Source organism: Setaria italica, chromosome I (genome assembly GCF_000263155.2).
Source record: "Setaria italica strain Yugu1 chromosome I, Setaria_italica_v2.0, whole genome shotgun sequence".
In the NCBI taxonomy this organism is placed as follows: domain Eukaryota; kingdom Viridiplantae; phylum Streptophyta; class Magnoliopsida; order Poales; family Poaceae; genus Setaria; species Setaria italica.
In genome coordinates, this window is record NC_028450.1 from 31,742,192 (window position 1) to 31,757,069 (window position 14,878).

At 43.7% G+C, this 14,878-nt stretch overlaps 1 protein-coding gene and 1 long non-coding RNA gene across 2 annotated transcripts; both read left to right on the forward strand.

Moving 5' to 3' along the window:
- Positions 1-1,958: 1,958 nt before the first annotated feature.
- LOC101767509 lies at positions 1,959-5,014 on the forward strand. The gene is made up of 3 exons (XM_004955034.3): positions 1,959-2,655; positions 2,784-2,994; positions 4,384-5,014. The coding sequence occupies exons 1-3, from the start codon at positions 1,978-1,980 to the stop codon at positions 4,710-4,712; spliced, it is 1,218 nt and encodes a 405-aa protein (XP_004955091.2). The 5' UTR covers positions 1,959-1,977; the 3' UTR covers positions 4,713-5,014.
- Positions 5,015-6,717: 1,703 nt separating this feature from the next.
- On the forward strand, positions 6,718-10,195 carry LOC101780032. Its single transcript, XR_214528.2, has 6 exons — positions 6,718-7,377; positions 7,735-7,773; positions 7,855-7,946; positions 8,569-8,652; positions 8,879-8,947; positions 9,836-10,195. It is a non-coding gene; the product is annotated as an uncharacterized LOC101780032 (long non-coding RNA).
- Positions 10,196-14,878: the final 4,683 nt, after the last annotated feature.

Genomic DNA, 14,878 nt, shown 5'->3' on the forward strand with positions numbered 1-14,878 from the left:
CTAATATTGTCACCTTCTTATGGTCAGTTCCAAGGGGGGCTCTTGTTCATAGCAACGGCATAGTTTCCAATTGTGCCACCTGCTATTTTGGGCTGAGGTATTATGGATAATAATGAAACCTGCAAGAAATCACATGAGGGTGAGAAACTTGAGATTGGCAGGAGAGGAGAAGATAAAGCATTTTATAACCCTGAACTAGAAGAAGGTAAGTTCAGGAAGGATGGACCATCTGGATTGAAAAACCTTGTTTGCAAGGATAAGGTTGCAAGTGTTATAAAGCTGAGTTTATCTGCCCAAGTGGCAGTTAAAAAAGGGCAGGTCAATACAAGGCAATCAACTTCACCTGAAAGAGGTTCCCATCAAGGAGGCATTGCAAACACTACTGCTATGCAGTCCAAGTGTAGTTCAATAAGGGATCATCCTGTTAATGTGAGCCAGTCAACTTCTCATAGACTATATTCTAAGAAACACCGTCAGAGTTATTCTCCATCTTTCCATATTAGCTCAAAAGAAAGGCATGAGCAAAGGATGCGGAACTGTTTTAGTTACCATGATTATCACCATGCCCTGAAAAAGATTGAGGAAGTTTGTTCAGAAAGGCTCAATAAACTATTCTTACATCAGAATAAAGATCGCAAGGAATTCAATATTTTACTAAAGAAACAGGAGTTCAAATTCTTCCAAGAACAAGTTTGCTCTTATAGAGTCCATTATGAGCGTGTCATACCAACAGCACGATGTCACAGGATGAAACTACCGAAGCCATCTTTCTGCATTTTACGTAAGGTTTTCCGAAAATATATGCAGTCCCAGCTTATAAAATTTGTGAAACGACAAATAAATGATAGAAACAAAGAGAAGAGAATAAAAGAACGGTGGATATTTGAGGCTACAGCTGGCTACCTTAAGAAATGTTTTGATGAAACTTCCTTGACATATTCTGGACTTGAGATGGAGAAATCAAATTGGCATTTGCACGCTTATTCTGAAGGTGAACAACAGTTCAAATTTTTGGACATGCAATCACTAACTACTGAAATTGAAGCAATAGCCTCTAGTAGAGAGCTTGAAGAAAGCCATACAATTAAGGAAAATGATATGTTTCAGCCAGAGCCAGTTATAGAAAACTTGCAATCACCACTAGAAACAAATGGAGGCGCAGAGCATGGTTTATCTGTTGATGCACCAGAAGAAACTGCCACTGTAGATAGAATGTCTTCTCAGTCCAACCATGCACCCACTATGGAGTTCAGTGAAAAAAATGGGACACAAGTTGCCTTCTCGTCACCACCACAAAACGAGAGGGAAAATGTAGAAAGATCCTGTTCTCGGTTTGTCACCGATGAAGCATCGGTACTTGATAAGAGAGCTGATTCAGAAAATGCTCCTCCATCCTTCGGAGAGAAGCGAAGGTGCATAAGTCCTGGTGATAATGCGTTGGAAGGCTCTTGTTCTAGATCCCAGAGTCCACCTGGGTCTGACTCTAATATTCATGAAACATCATTGCGTCACGAGGTATTTTAGCTAATACTCATTTTTATTAATGTATTAAAAATCAAAATTAAGTATTGAGTTGTTTTTTGGGCTAGACGATTTCTTCAGTTAGATGGAAAATCTGTGGGCAAGAGCTTAACCTTTTGTTTTGCGCGCAAACATTTTGTTTTGATTATAGCTTGATTGAGAAGCCATAGTCATGTGTCCATTATAGTTTGATTGACAAGTCATGCTTACAAAGCTGATTTCGGGTCCTGTATTAAGAAGCCATCAGGAAAGACCTCGATGCTATTTTGATTTTTTTCCCCAAATGGTATTGCAGTGAAGGCACAAATTATTAGTAGGGTCTGACTGTTACAGTCATTATTGCAAATGAACTTTTCCAGCTTAATACCAATGGAAGATCATAATCTAACATTCGTGGACATAATTTCTCTGCAGGAACCTCAAGCGGAAAGGCTGCTTTCAGTTAATGTGAATCAAATGGAACAAGCTGATATTGCAGGTAGCAAGGAAGTATCCAGTGATGACACCTCTTCCTTTGGCCAAGTCACTGAACAGCGAAACACCATTGCAACTTTATCAACATTAGTTCAACCTTCAACACAACTGCAATTTTGTGATCCAACTTGTCAAAGTGCTACTCATCCGTATCAACCATCTGTTGTGAATACTTGTTCCGTAAGCACTGGGTTAGACAGGCATGGGGCATTGAATGCTCAGCAACAATCAGCCAACCAGCCAACGACAAGCTCCATGGTTGAGCATATACCTGAAAGTGGGCTCCAGTCAGATTCAGTTACCAATGAGTTTAGTCAACTGCTTATGTCACTTGGCAATCGCACCTCTTCTTCTGCCCAAGTTACTGAGCAGCAAATTGCCTCTAATTCATTCTCATTGACTCAACATGTAACACAACAATATGGTGACCATACGTGTCAAACTTCTGCTCATCAGTATCAACCATCTGGCTGGAATAATTATTCAGAACAAGCTAGGTTAAACAGCCCTAGGGCACCAAATGTTCAGCACCAGACAACAACAGGATCCACTTCTGGACAATACATGCCTGAAAGTCGTATTCAATCAGATCCATTAACAATTGAAATGAGTCGACTGCGTAATTTGCAATATCTGATGACCAAGAGGCATCTATCTGAGGTTACCTTCTTAAACTCCTATATTTTTTTTCTCATTTCTCCTGTGCTCTCAACTCTCAAATGGCACATTGACATCTCACTCTTTGTGGTGTTATCATCTAATCAATGTCTCTGCTTGGATTTGCTCAGCGGGAAAAAATTATCTCGGATTGCAAAATGGAGATTGCTGAATGCAAAAGGAAGTTTGAGGAGATGTCCCATAATTTAGAGATGGAAACACTGCACAAAATGAAGGATATTGAGATACTTCATGACAAAATACGTAAGCAACAGATATTAGCAGAGACATTCCAGGTTGTACATAAGGTCTCTATTGGAGTTGCTTCATGCAATCAGAGAGGTACACATTATTTATTGATCATTAGCCTTTTCTTAACATAACAAAATAGCATGCATACTATTTTACATGAATTGGGGCCTTAATCTGCTTCAATTGTACATTCCTTCAGAGATTGCATAACCTCGCAGTTGCACCATCCACCCATAAACATATAATTATGATTTATCAATTGATCTTTTTATAACCAAGTCTTAATCACGGGATTCTATTGAGGAATACGATCAAGTGTATTTTTCACTAAGATTTATTGATATGATCAGTAATGATGGATGCTCAAAAGTTAGAGGAAGCTTACGTGCGTTTGCTTGGGAACATACAATTGGTTTGGTGGCAACCCTGCATCTCGGTGAAATAATCAAATCTGGCTATTGCTACCACATATTGGTAGAGTTAGAGGAGCGAAACACCTTTTGCAGAGTAACACAGGCATACACAACACATGATTAGCTTAAAGTATCTCCAGAAGGTTACTATGAAATGTTTTACAGATAAACTAAAATTACAAATTAGTCTCTGAGGATCTGTTATCCTCTAATGTGAGCTATGCATATTAAGGATGCTGTGTTGTTTATGTTTGGTTTTGCTAATGATTATAGGGCTATCATTTAATAAAGTAATTTAGTGATACTCGAGGATTTCAAGCTGTTTTTTGCTTATGAACTATGGGAAATCCAGAACTCGTACCGTTTAAATCTTTGTTCTATAATTTGGCATTTGTAGCAAGGATAAGATAAAACATCTGAATTTGTTCAATGGCATATAAATACTTTCTGTAAATCACATGTCTTGTGCTTGGCTGGATTATTGCACGAACAAAACTTAGCCAACCTGAATTTGGAGTCAACCTTCAGCACCTCCAATTGCTTGAATTTGTTGCCGAACTGCTCTAGCCACTCTATATGCCTCTCCATACCACTATTTTTCTTTATCAAATCAAAAGAATAGAACAGAAATTTGCACCTTTTCCTTTTAGCAGTGTGGCTCTTAAAAAAACCTATTGAATCATCTTGGAGGGGGCGGGGGGGGGGGGGGGGGGGGGGCAATTTATAGTCGCACCTTCATGGCACTAGCGAAGTGCACCACAGGAAACCCACTTGGAGCCAAAGGGTGTTGTTGGGATTCTGGTCATTCTTTTGGTATACGTTTTTTTTATGGATTAGAAACTTCCTTTAGAGCTATTACAGGATGTTTTGGTTGAAATATTCTTGATCATGAATTAGACTCCTCTGCAGAGCAAAATAATATTGTGAATCATATCTTCTTTTCACTGATTGTTCACGCATGCATCATATGATAATATCATGTTTCTCATCCTACTCAGGAAGTGCCTGGTTTCAGTAACAGATCAATTTTGTCCACTCCTATTGATGTGCTCTCCCTTTGTGTTAGGTGCACCCAGGAGAACCACGAGAGAGCCTAATCAGCCATCAGGGCAACAAGTTTCGCTGTTTCCTTCATCAGCAACCATGTACCAGTCACCGCAACCTTCTGCGCAACCATCCACAAACAACTTCCTTAGACAGCCTGTTATGACCACACCGCAGGCTATAGCTAACACATTGGGCAGACCTGCCACTAACTTAACGCATGCTCCAAGTCGTCTCATGGGTGCTGGAATTGCATACAATGCACCTCCACCTCATCTCCGAAACTTTGTAAATCTGCTGCAACCTTCTCGTGGTGGTGCTGCAGGCTTCGACAGGCAGCTGCAGTTATGATAGCATCCATCGCGCATGCAACCTGCCTGTCTACATGGACTTCAGCTGACTTAGAAAGCTAGAAGTCGTGTTTCCTTTTGGATCTTGACCAGAGAGCAGTCTAACTGTGTAGTTAGGTTTGTTCCCTGCCCATCAGATTAACATGTCTGTTGATTCAGTACTTTGTTTTTCATTAGTTGCTGCCTGGCTAGTAGCTGCGACTCGCGACTGTTTCTGGTTAAACTCTGCATTGTGAAATCACAATTTTGCAGCTGACCCTGGTTACCTGTTCTCCGGACTGGAATTCAGTTTAACTCGTGCAACTAGATGTCTCATGTCTGTAAATGTACCTTAATAATAGTTCGGACTCAGGAGAAGAAACATTGGGTTGAAACTTGCAGATCCTTATCAGAAGTATCCTCATCCCTTGCTGCCATGGTACAGACAGCATCTTAGAAGTTTTGGCCGTCAAATATTGCAGATTGATCTACCTCCATTGCCCATTCGTTGAGAATTTGAGATGCGGAAGGGCAGTGCAAAAGAGGGGGGAAATGGAGAACCAAAGGTAGTATCTGACAATCTGTTGTGCCATAACTACACGAGCTCTGGAAGCACGAATTGGCCAAACCTTCCAGATTTTTTGACAATTCCGTTGCGCCAGTGAAGTACAGTACTCTGCATCACAGATTCCTTCCAGAAACAAACAGCTCCCAGGGAGGCAGGTGTCCTGAAAGCCCGTCTCTATCAGACTATCAGGCATACCATGGTCATAACTCATAACATAGAAATCATATACCAACCAGGAGTGCGATCTCGGCTCGTCCTTTTCCTTTTGTTTACGATCGCACTCGGCTCGTCCTTTTCCTTTTGTTTACGGTAGAGCGGGGGAGAAAAGGGCGGCTCCAAGGCGACTGAGAGTTCCGCCGGCGATTTCGCTGGCTCTCTTCCTCTCCAGCGGCCGCTCCAGCACCGGAGAGGGAGGGGAGCCAGTGAATCGTCGGACGGCGGTGTGTAGCAGTAGATGTAGGGCTACGTCTTCACGCTTGTATCTCCCGGCGGCGACTTTTATATCGACGTCTAAGGTTAGAATTCCTCTTCTTTTCTCCAGTGGCAGCAGCGGTGATGGCGTTGGCTCTGGAGAAGTTCGAAGGAGGAGGTTAGTATTGCTATATCTTCTTGCATTTGGGGTGGAGCTATTGTATATCCCCTTGGGGTTTGTTTTCTGCGTAGGGGACCTTGTTGCAAGCAGCGGAATTGTCTTCTGGTTGGCGTGTGCTGGTTCTTCCTTGGCTGCCCAACGCGGATCTTCTGCTGGGTCCTTGCTATTGGTTGATGGCAGAGGCGCCAGCTTGCTCTCCTCGTGGCCTCCGGCGAGGTGGTGACAGACGTTCTTTCAGTGGTTTAGATAAGTCTTGTGGGTGCCAAGGTGTTGGATCTTGCGGCTTCGTACGTGCTTTGGAGCCTCTTTGCGGAGCTGCGGTGGGGAAATCTCCGGTGCTTGCTATCCTGCGTGACGGCGGTGAACGGAGCTACAGTTGGGGAACGAAAAGATCCCGGTGGACTTCCTTGTAATTCTTAGTTTTTTGGGGTCTCAGTCGTATCTTGGGATGTTTCAATCCTTTAATATATATATGTCCATCCCTTCGGGGAAAAAAACTCATAACGTACATTTCCATCGGGTGGTCCTGCACGCACAAGGCACAACACAAGCATGAAATGGTATCCGTCCACTTCGGATCGCGGTCTTGCACGGGCACGTCGCGGTCACTGTACCACAGCCCCTCTGTACCGTCAGATGTTGGTCGTTATAAGCCGTCGGATGTTGGTCGTTATAAGTAGGAAAGTACCGAATAGCCGTTCGTCGATATAGTTAACTAACGGACCATCAGTCGGCATTGCAAGTTATACCAAGCAACTATCCGTCGGCATATCAGTTTGGACGTATCGTTGAACGGTCGGTCGGTACTACCTAATATATGTCTCGAACCGTCCTCGGTATACATGGACCAGGCCCAAATCGCTCGTCGCGCGCAAAAATTTCGTAAGAGGCTCCGCTTATCTGTTTTCATTCCCCGCCGGCCGCCGCCACCCCGAGCGCGCCCTTCTCCGCCAAATCGCCACCGCGCGCTCCGAAAATCCAATCTCCTCCGCGCGCCCTCCCAATCGCCTCTGCACGCGGGCTGTCAAAACCTCACACCGGCACATCGCATCTCCCCGAAATCCTCACGCCTCTCCTCTGCCAAATCTTGAGCCGCCTCCACCAGCTTGACCATGCGTCCCTCCTCAGCCAAATCTTGAGCCGCCTTCACCTGCCTGCCCATCCACCGAGCAGGACGCGGCCACCCTGCTCCGGCGGCATCCACGCCCCAAGGAGGACGCCACCCCAACCTGCAGGAAGCCGCCACCCCTGCTCCGGCGGCATCCAAGGAGGACGCCGCCCCGACCAGCAGGACGCCGCCACCGCTGCTCCGCCGGCAGTCACGCCCCGAGGAGGACGACGCTGCGGCCCCTGCATCAACGCGCCCGTATTCAACCCCTAGAAGGACGCCCCCGAGCAGACGCCGCTGATTCGCCCTCTACGACGCGCCCCCGACCAGGACTCCAAAATTGCCAGCAACCTAGTCCACCGCCTGGACACATCCACCAGCACTTCAATTTATTGCTGCTCTACATCAATATCTACCAGGTAATCTCGAGACTTATATTTTGGTTGATTCGTTGTACAGAGCCATCCATTGTAGTATTTCTATTTCAACCATGCAATCTTTAGTCTCACATGGATGAACTGAAAAGTTGAGGGCGCTTAGCTATTTTGTTGATTTACTTGCTGCATATTGGACGAACTGAAAAGTGGAGGGCGCTTAACTATTTTGTTGATTTTACTTGCTGCATATTGTCGACGATTAATATCATAAGTGCGTATTTTCTGGTTAAACTCACTAGCATTTTGTCTAGTCTTGCATTTTCTCTGTCGAAAAGCTCATTTAATTTGCATCTTGCTAAATGCATTAGAGATGATTGCCTAACTTTTTTCTTTGCACAGCTGCCTCCTTGCCGCTTTGCTGGCTCACTGAAGGTCAAGGTAAAATATCCTACTTTAGCTACTGTCTTATTAATGATGCAAATATTGGCTTTTGTTACATACTGAATTGGCTCTTCTTAGGGTAAAGGACCTGGTGACCATATCGTAAGAAATTGGGAAATTTTTGAACGTCCACAACATCAACATTTCACAATACCTGACCTTGTGCAATGGTAGGATTCGCCATCTTATCACTGGAATTGAGCATTTCCATTAAGCAATCTGAAATGTAAATTAGTTAATTTTATGAAATCCACAGATATTGTACTCACTAGGCTTATGTACTCAATTTTTTGAAACTAATGGTGACATTATGATAATTAGTCTCCTTTGCCATGTCTTTGTTGGTTCAAGTGGGGATACTGTCTTGTTAAAGGTGATTAGTTGCTTAGGTTCTTGGGAAGTTTCCTTGCACAGATATATGGCACACCAGTTCTCACTTTTGAGCTTATGTTCTTGCTTGAATGCTACAGTTGAGAAATATATTAGGTGCCTTGTCTTTTTAATATACAGTATTGCAAGGTGCAGAATATTTATTTGTTATACTTTTATGGCACCATAACTGGATTTGGAAACAGTTTAATTTTCAATTGATTATCCAACAAGTTCCATATTTGGGTTTCATGGACAGTTTTATTTTGGGATATTCTGAAATAGCAGTAGGAAACAACAATAATTAAATGTTTAGCAACAACATTTCTGACACACCTAAGTATCCTTATTTATTGTTGTGCTTACTTTCTAGGCAAGTCTTTGATCTCCTACTATGTTCTGATTTTTTTTCTCACCTTGCAGTACTGAAACAGGAGTTGTCATTTGCAAAGTTTAGAGAAACATCAAGTGTCTTCTCTTTGACAGAAGAATAACTCAATACCACAGGTAGTTTATGAGGTCCTTGTTCTCATATAACCATCAGCCAGGGAGACATGGATGTATTGCTAAACAAAATTAAATGACATTTCCATTCTTCAGGATTGGAGTTCATTGCATGGTAACTTTTGGAAAGCAAAAAAAAATGCAGTATCTTCAGTCATGTAATAAGAATTGGCTGTTTAATCTGTGAACTATAGAGTTTGTGAGTTGATTATATGATATAAATGTTTAGGTTTAACTTCAATATTCGGAGCAACTACCTTCTAGCTACGAAGTATCCTGGGAAGGAGCTTGTGCAACGGTATGGTTCTGCTTCTCAATGCCTTACTGTCATTGCCTTCTCTTAAGCTTCTGATGTGTTGTGTGGTTGCACTCTGTGGAAAAAGGCATAATCTGAAATCCACTTGATCTCCTCATGGATAAAACATGGATTTTCTGAATTATTTATATTTCTGACAGTTGAAGGTTACCAAGGCATCACAATCTTCCCAGAATTTTACTTTGAGCAAACAGTCAAGTCTTGAATTTTACTTTGAGCGAATAGCCTAGTCTTCTCCAATTTATTTTTTATCTCCAACATGTTCAAAAGTCATTGAGCTGCTATCAGTGAAGTCATTGGGGTACTAGTCCTTGCTGTTTTTGCTAACAGTATACCTCTGTTTAACGTAAATCTATTGAAATTGATGATGTCTGTGTATGTTTCATTTGCTGCAGCATTTTACAACCTGTTTCTGTTGTAATGCCCATATAAGCTGTGAACCACTTTTTGATTTGAAGACCCAGTTGTTGATTCATTTTGTAAGAATTAGTAAACTTCCTAGTGACAAAACAGTGAGCTTGCTAGTACTTCTGACAAAACAGTGAGCTTGCTAGTGACAAAACAGTAAACTCCCAGTTTGAGCTGATTGTCTTTCAGTTAGTGATGGTTTTGTTGTATAAACTGCACAGTTGTGATTAGTAACTTTAGGCTTGGATTTGGTTGCTTGTGTGCTGTTAATGTGCTTGCGCATTTGGTAGTTCCTTGAGAGTAGGGACACTGCAAGTCCATTTTAACTTGCAGCCCTGGCTGTCATTATTTTTAACTTGCAGCCCACAATTGATAGTTCTGCAGTTGACTAATCACAACCATAATGTTGCTAAAGTGATAAATACTTTTTTTTTAACAATTTACACTTTTCACTTTGTTCAGGTGGGAGGTCCTAGCTAGAGGTAGCGTGACGCTCGATCGTGTCGGCAGCAGGACCAGTGCTCGCTAATGCTATTTTGTTTTGGACAGATTTGAGACCTTTTGTACGTGTCATGTGAATTTGTGTAGCCAAACATCATGTGTGTTGTGATAAGCCAAACTTATGGCTGTGTAGAGACTAGAGACTGATTTGTCTAGCTGGGCTACCTCCTACTTTTTGTATATGGTTGTCTGCTTGAACTGTGAGTTGTGACAAGCCAAACATATGAACTGTTAGGTTGACTGAACTGAGTTCAGTGACAAGACAAATGTTGATGTCTTCAATGACAACTAAGTTATATATGTTCACTTGTGTGTTTGATATCTGTTGGCTTCAATTAAAAGTTATGTGCTTTGTTTAGCCAATTGCTTGACATGTAATGTTTAAAAGATTAATATCGGACTGTCAATGTGAGGTTATTATATATATGATTTTCTAGTTTCATATGAATGATTAGCATTTATTGTTAGTTGGTACATAAAACTGTTAGTCGGTACAAACCTGTAACCAACAGTCTGTCGTTGTTTCTGTGTCTGTCGGTACATCTCCAGCAATCAGTCGGTATAGTGATGTCGGTCGGTATAACTCTACCGACGCTACTTACAGGGAACGATACAAGGAGTCGGTACAACTCTATACCAAATGATAGTGTGTCGGTACATAGGCTTATACCGAACTCTATACCAACCGATGGTGTGTCGGTACATAGGCTTATACCAAGTCCAATGTAGTTGGTATAGAGGGGCTGTGGTATAGTGGGTTGGAGAGCCAAAGCTTCTTTATCTGCCGGAACGACCCGCTGCAGGGAATATATCTCTGCGACTCCACCCCCCGCGGTTTGGTAGCTTGGTTGGCCGATGGCCGTGGCCGGCCGGGCCCGGGCGGCACTGAATGCTCCTGATGCACGCTCCGAGAGATCACGGGCGGACGGCGACCCGAAGCAGTGGTGCGTGGGCGTCGCGGCAGAGGAGGCGGTGGAGCGGTCGCGTTCGCGTCGGTGCCGGGGTGCTTCCATTTGCCACGGCGAGTCGCGACTTGAATGCTTGATGCAGGCATGCAGCCTACTAAACGGAGATGCTTTCGATCCCCCTGATTCGTAGCCAGGGGACGTTTAAGCTCGTGCAGTCGTGCCTTCTGGTAAGAGTTCAGCCACTACGTGATTCCTGGAACTGTTGCCATGGGATCGGATCCTAGACCCTGCAAATGCTTTGTCCTTTCAGTGTCAGCTATCCACCCACAGGTTAGCGCGCCAAAACGGGAAGAAACCTCGGAAGTCTCTTGTGAAGGCTAACTAACTAATCTCCTTCTTGGGCCAAAACTCAGCCCAAGGCCGAACAGCAAGCAAATACATAGCGTGCGAAGTGGCCAGGCCAGGCGGCTTCGTTCTTCGTTGTCAGCTATCCGGGAGCGCAGGGCGCACGTCGTCGTCGTCGTCGTCCAAGGTGAACAAACCCTCCAGCACGCCGAGGTCGATCCGACGGGCGACGGGCGACGTCCGCCAGCGCCCCGATCAATTGCCGCTGCATCGCCACTACCCGGAGCCACTCCACTACTCCAGCGCGGACAGCGAGCAGTTCAGTGGGTAGGTAGGGCGTAAGGCATGCAGGTAGCTGAGAGCCTGATCAGGTTCTGCTCCGCAGACCCCAACTAACCCCCAGGAATTCAAGGCAGCTTTCCAGACGTCGTCACGAGGACCAGCGATTACAAACGTGTTGATGTTAAAAGTGGGGCTCTTCGTCATCTCGGATTGTATTTCCATGCCACTTCACGGGCAGCCGATGGGGATTGGGTTGGTGGCCATCAACGCAATGAGTACACTTGGCCTGGAAACTCTACTGTACCACACTATACCACTACGTACTTAATAGTAGTTACAAGTAGGACAGGGGCAGGATCCACAGGTTGCTTTGAAAATGGAGGCCGGAAAGAATCGCTATCCCGATCGGCAAATCTCCTCAAGATGGTCAAAATTTCGCACGGCATCCACCGAGACTTCTTCACACCTCACAGCAGCAGTCAACCGCAGATGCTGAGCTTAATTACGTCTTTACGACCCAGCTCCATTGCTTAATCAGGAGGCCAAGCTCCGCCTCGGCAACTTTCCTTGGCATGGCATCACCAACGTAAACGTGCACGCGTAAATCCATAGCCAAGTTGCATCTCCCGACCGAGTTCCTCCAAACGCGTACAGAAATTTTTCCGGACGACGAAGCCGTAGTCGAAAGGATAATTCTCTGGCTACTCTGCACGTAGTCCAATCCCTGCATGTGTTTTTTTTTTGTCTCTCCAGATGACCAGATCAGTACTACTGTACAACTACAACCATCTCCTCCCATAGTCTTCCACCGCGTGGGTGCGTAGTACGATTGCCTTCACTGACGCTGGCAGGGGGTCCCTGAATTCTGTTGCTCGGTCTGTTCATCGTCATCAATTGCCTTCACTTTCATGGGCGCTCATCAGAAAGCGATGCGCAGGCTGCTTGATGTCTCGACTCATCATTGTATGTGTTTTGTCGTCTCTGGTTGCACGCAAAATCTGTAATAAAGGGGCTTCTGTTTCTCTGCAACTTGATGATACTTCCAAGTTAGTTCCACACCAACCGTTCTGCAGCTACTCTTTCCCCCCCTTTTATGCAACCAATCGCTGAACAATTACGACAGATAGCCAAGAAACTGAAGACAATTGAGATGAGACCATAGATAATTTTGTACAATTTTTAGACCAACTAGTTTAGTAGGGTTCAAAGGGCTAGATCAAGGGTTGTTCTTGGTCAAACTTCATTCCTTGCTTAAAACTGTAAACAATCAAAGTTGAAGTTAGCTGGAATTTTTGGGTCTGTTCAATTCAACGCAGATGGGGTCAAGACTTCCTGCGGAATTGTTCTTGTGATCCTATCTGAATTTTTTGTGGGAAGGGAATGGAGCATGTACGCACGCACGCACGGTTGGGACGGACAATAATGTGTAGGCTGGCTACTCCTCTCTCTGTCGTAGTGGAGTTGTTGGAACCAACCTTCAACAGCAGGTCAGCGATAGCAATCTGATCGATTGTTAGTTCATATGGGGGATTATCATCCAGCCTTGCGGCGAGATCAAAGGCATAATGATGCATGTTACCAGCACGATTGTTAGTTCATATGGCAAGGGCACATGCATGGTGTTGGTGTACCAAACATATGTAGGAACATATGCATGATAGAAGTCACGAGTAACCACCACTTTGTATTTTGTATGCACATCTCTCTATCACAAGAAGAGCCTGTTTGAAAATGGAGGATTTCTCTCCCTCCCTCTTTTCAAACAACGATTCAATGGTAAATAGCAAAATCATATAATACAATTTGCACAGATCTCATGAAAATATCTTCTCACATAAAAAATTCTGGTATAGCTATTTTATGTACAGATACTGATAGTTCTGTTCTTTTTAAAAAGAAAAAAAAACAGGTAGGATGATTGCGTATTAATATCACTGCACTCTGCTGTCTGTTCACATTACCAACAATATAATGGTTGTCCTAGTAAACTTAATTCCATAGACATATTCACATCCTGTCAGATCTGTCTTCCTCTTAGAAAGAAAAGAAAGAGGGGATATACGCGCACAAGGTTGGTAGTGTTATACCCCTTCTTTGCCGGCTCACATGATTGAACTGACAATTTGTTAGTCAAAACATAAACAAAAGCGCACGTACATGTTGTATTACCCTGTTTGGACCGTACAATCTATAATTCTTCCGCCAGCCTTCTTTTCCTTAGTAAAAGCTAATTCAATTTCTTTTCAATCAGACAAAAATATTTTTTATTTTGGAGCCACAGTTGGTCGTAGGGATCCTGCAGATGGATCATGGATCCACAATTACACATGCTTCTCTTAGTTGACCTGAAAAAGAAAAAGAAATGCACATGCTTCTCTTCAGCCTGCACCTGTTCCAGAGTTTCAAGAACATCAACAGGTGGTCGTCTTACTGTCCTGCATCAAACCATTAGCTGTCTTCCATCAATTAGCAACTCTCACTAGCACCAATCTGCAGAGAGAACTTTGACATGCCAATCACTTTGTCTGTTGCACATGATTAAATACTAGCATTTGCCTTACCTGTTGAAGCCTCCAAAGTCCAAACGAATCAGTTCGTAGCTGGTCAGAGTATTATTATGTTACTGAAGCCCAGCTGGAAGTGTCTACCTCAAACAAAGCCCGGTCAGAAGAAAGAGCCATGCTGGCTAAGGCAACACTGATCGCCAAACAGTATGCTGTTTGGCGGCTTGCCTGAGTTCGTTCACTGACCTGATCCTTTTTTCATCTCTGCAAGGAAAGTTGCTGGGGGTTTGGTAGGCTCTGTAGTTTACAGTTTGTGTTGCTATCCGAGTGTTTCTTGCAGAGTAGAATGGAGTTCGTGGTCCGAGTTGAACGAATTCAGCTGTACGATTCACTCCCATGTTTATCAAATTTGCTCGTGATGACACCTCGCATTCGCTTCGCCACCGCGGTAGGTAAGCGGAAAGGTGTCGAGCTGTGTTAGGTAGAAGCTCTCATCTGTTCTAGTTTTCTGGGATATATTTTTTGGCTTCAGAAAGCTACTTGTTCTGGCCACTGCAACAACAGACAGACCGGGACAATGGAACATCAGAAACAGTGCCATTTCTGGCCTAGTCGTCTTTGTTTAGACGGCTGTTTAGCCTGTTTAAGTACCGTCTAAATGGTTGTTTCCTTTTAAATAGCCGTTTAGCCCAATATTTAACTATAAATGATGGATGAGTGCTTGTTTACGTTGAGCGTTTAGGTGAACTATGTTTCTTCTGCAGCGTCAAATGAATAGATTGCAACATTAGCACACCACTAATATAAAATATGAAACTTTGTAAGACAGGTCAGATATGAATTAAACAGCAACCTAATTGAAATATAATTTCATGAGAAGCTCAGAGAAAATAGCACACTGGGCCCTGATCTCCCATGCCATCATTTTAGTATGCCCAGTGACTAAAATGATTAGCAGAACAGGG

Coding starts and splice junctions, on each gene's coding strand:
- LOC101767509 (XM_004955034.3), top strand. CDS start 1,978: ATGGAACAAGCTGATATTGCAGGTAGCAAGGAAGTATCCAGTGATGAC. Junction 2,656..2,783: donor CCAAGAGGCATCTATCTGAG/GTTACCTTCTTA, acceptor GGATTTGCTCAG/CGGGAAAAAATTATCTCGGA. Junction 2,995..4,383: donor TGCTTCATGCAATCAGAGAG/GTACACATTATT, acceptor CCTTTGTGTTAG/GTGCACCCAGGAGAACCACG.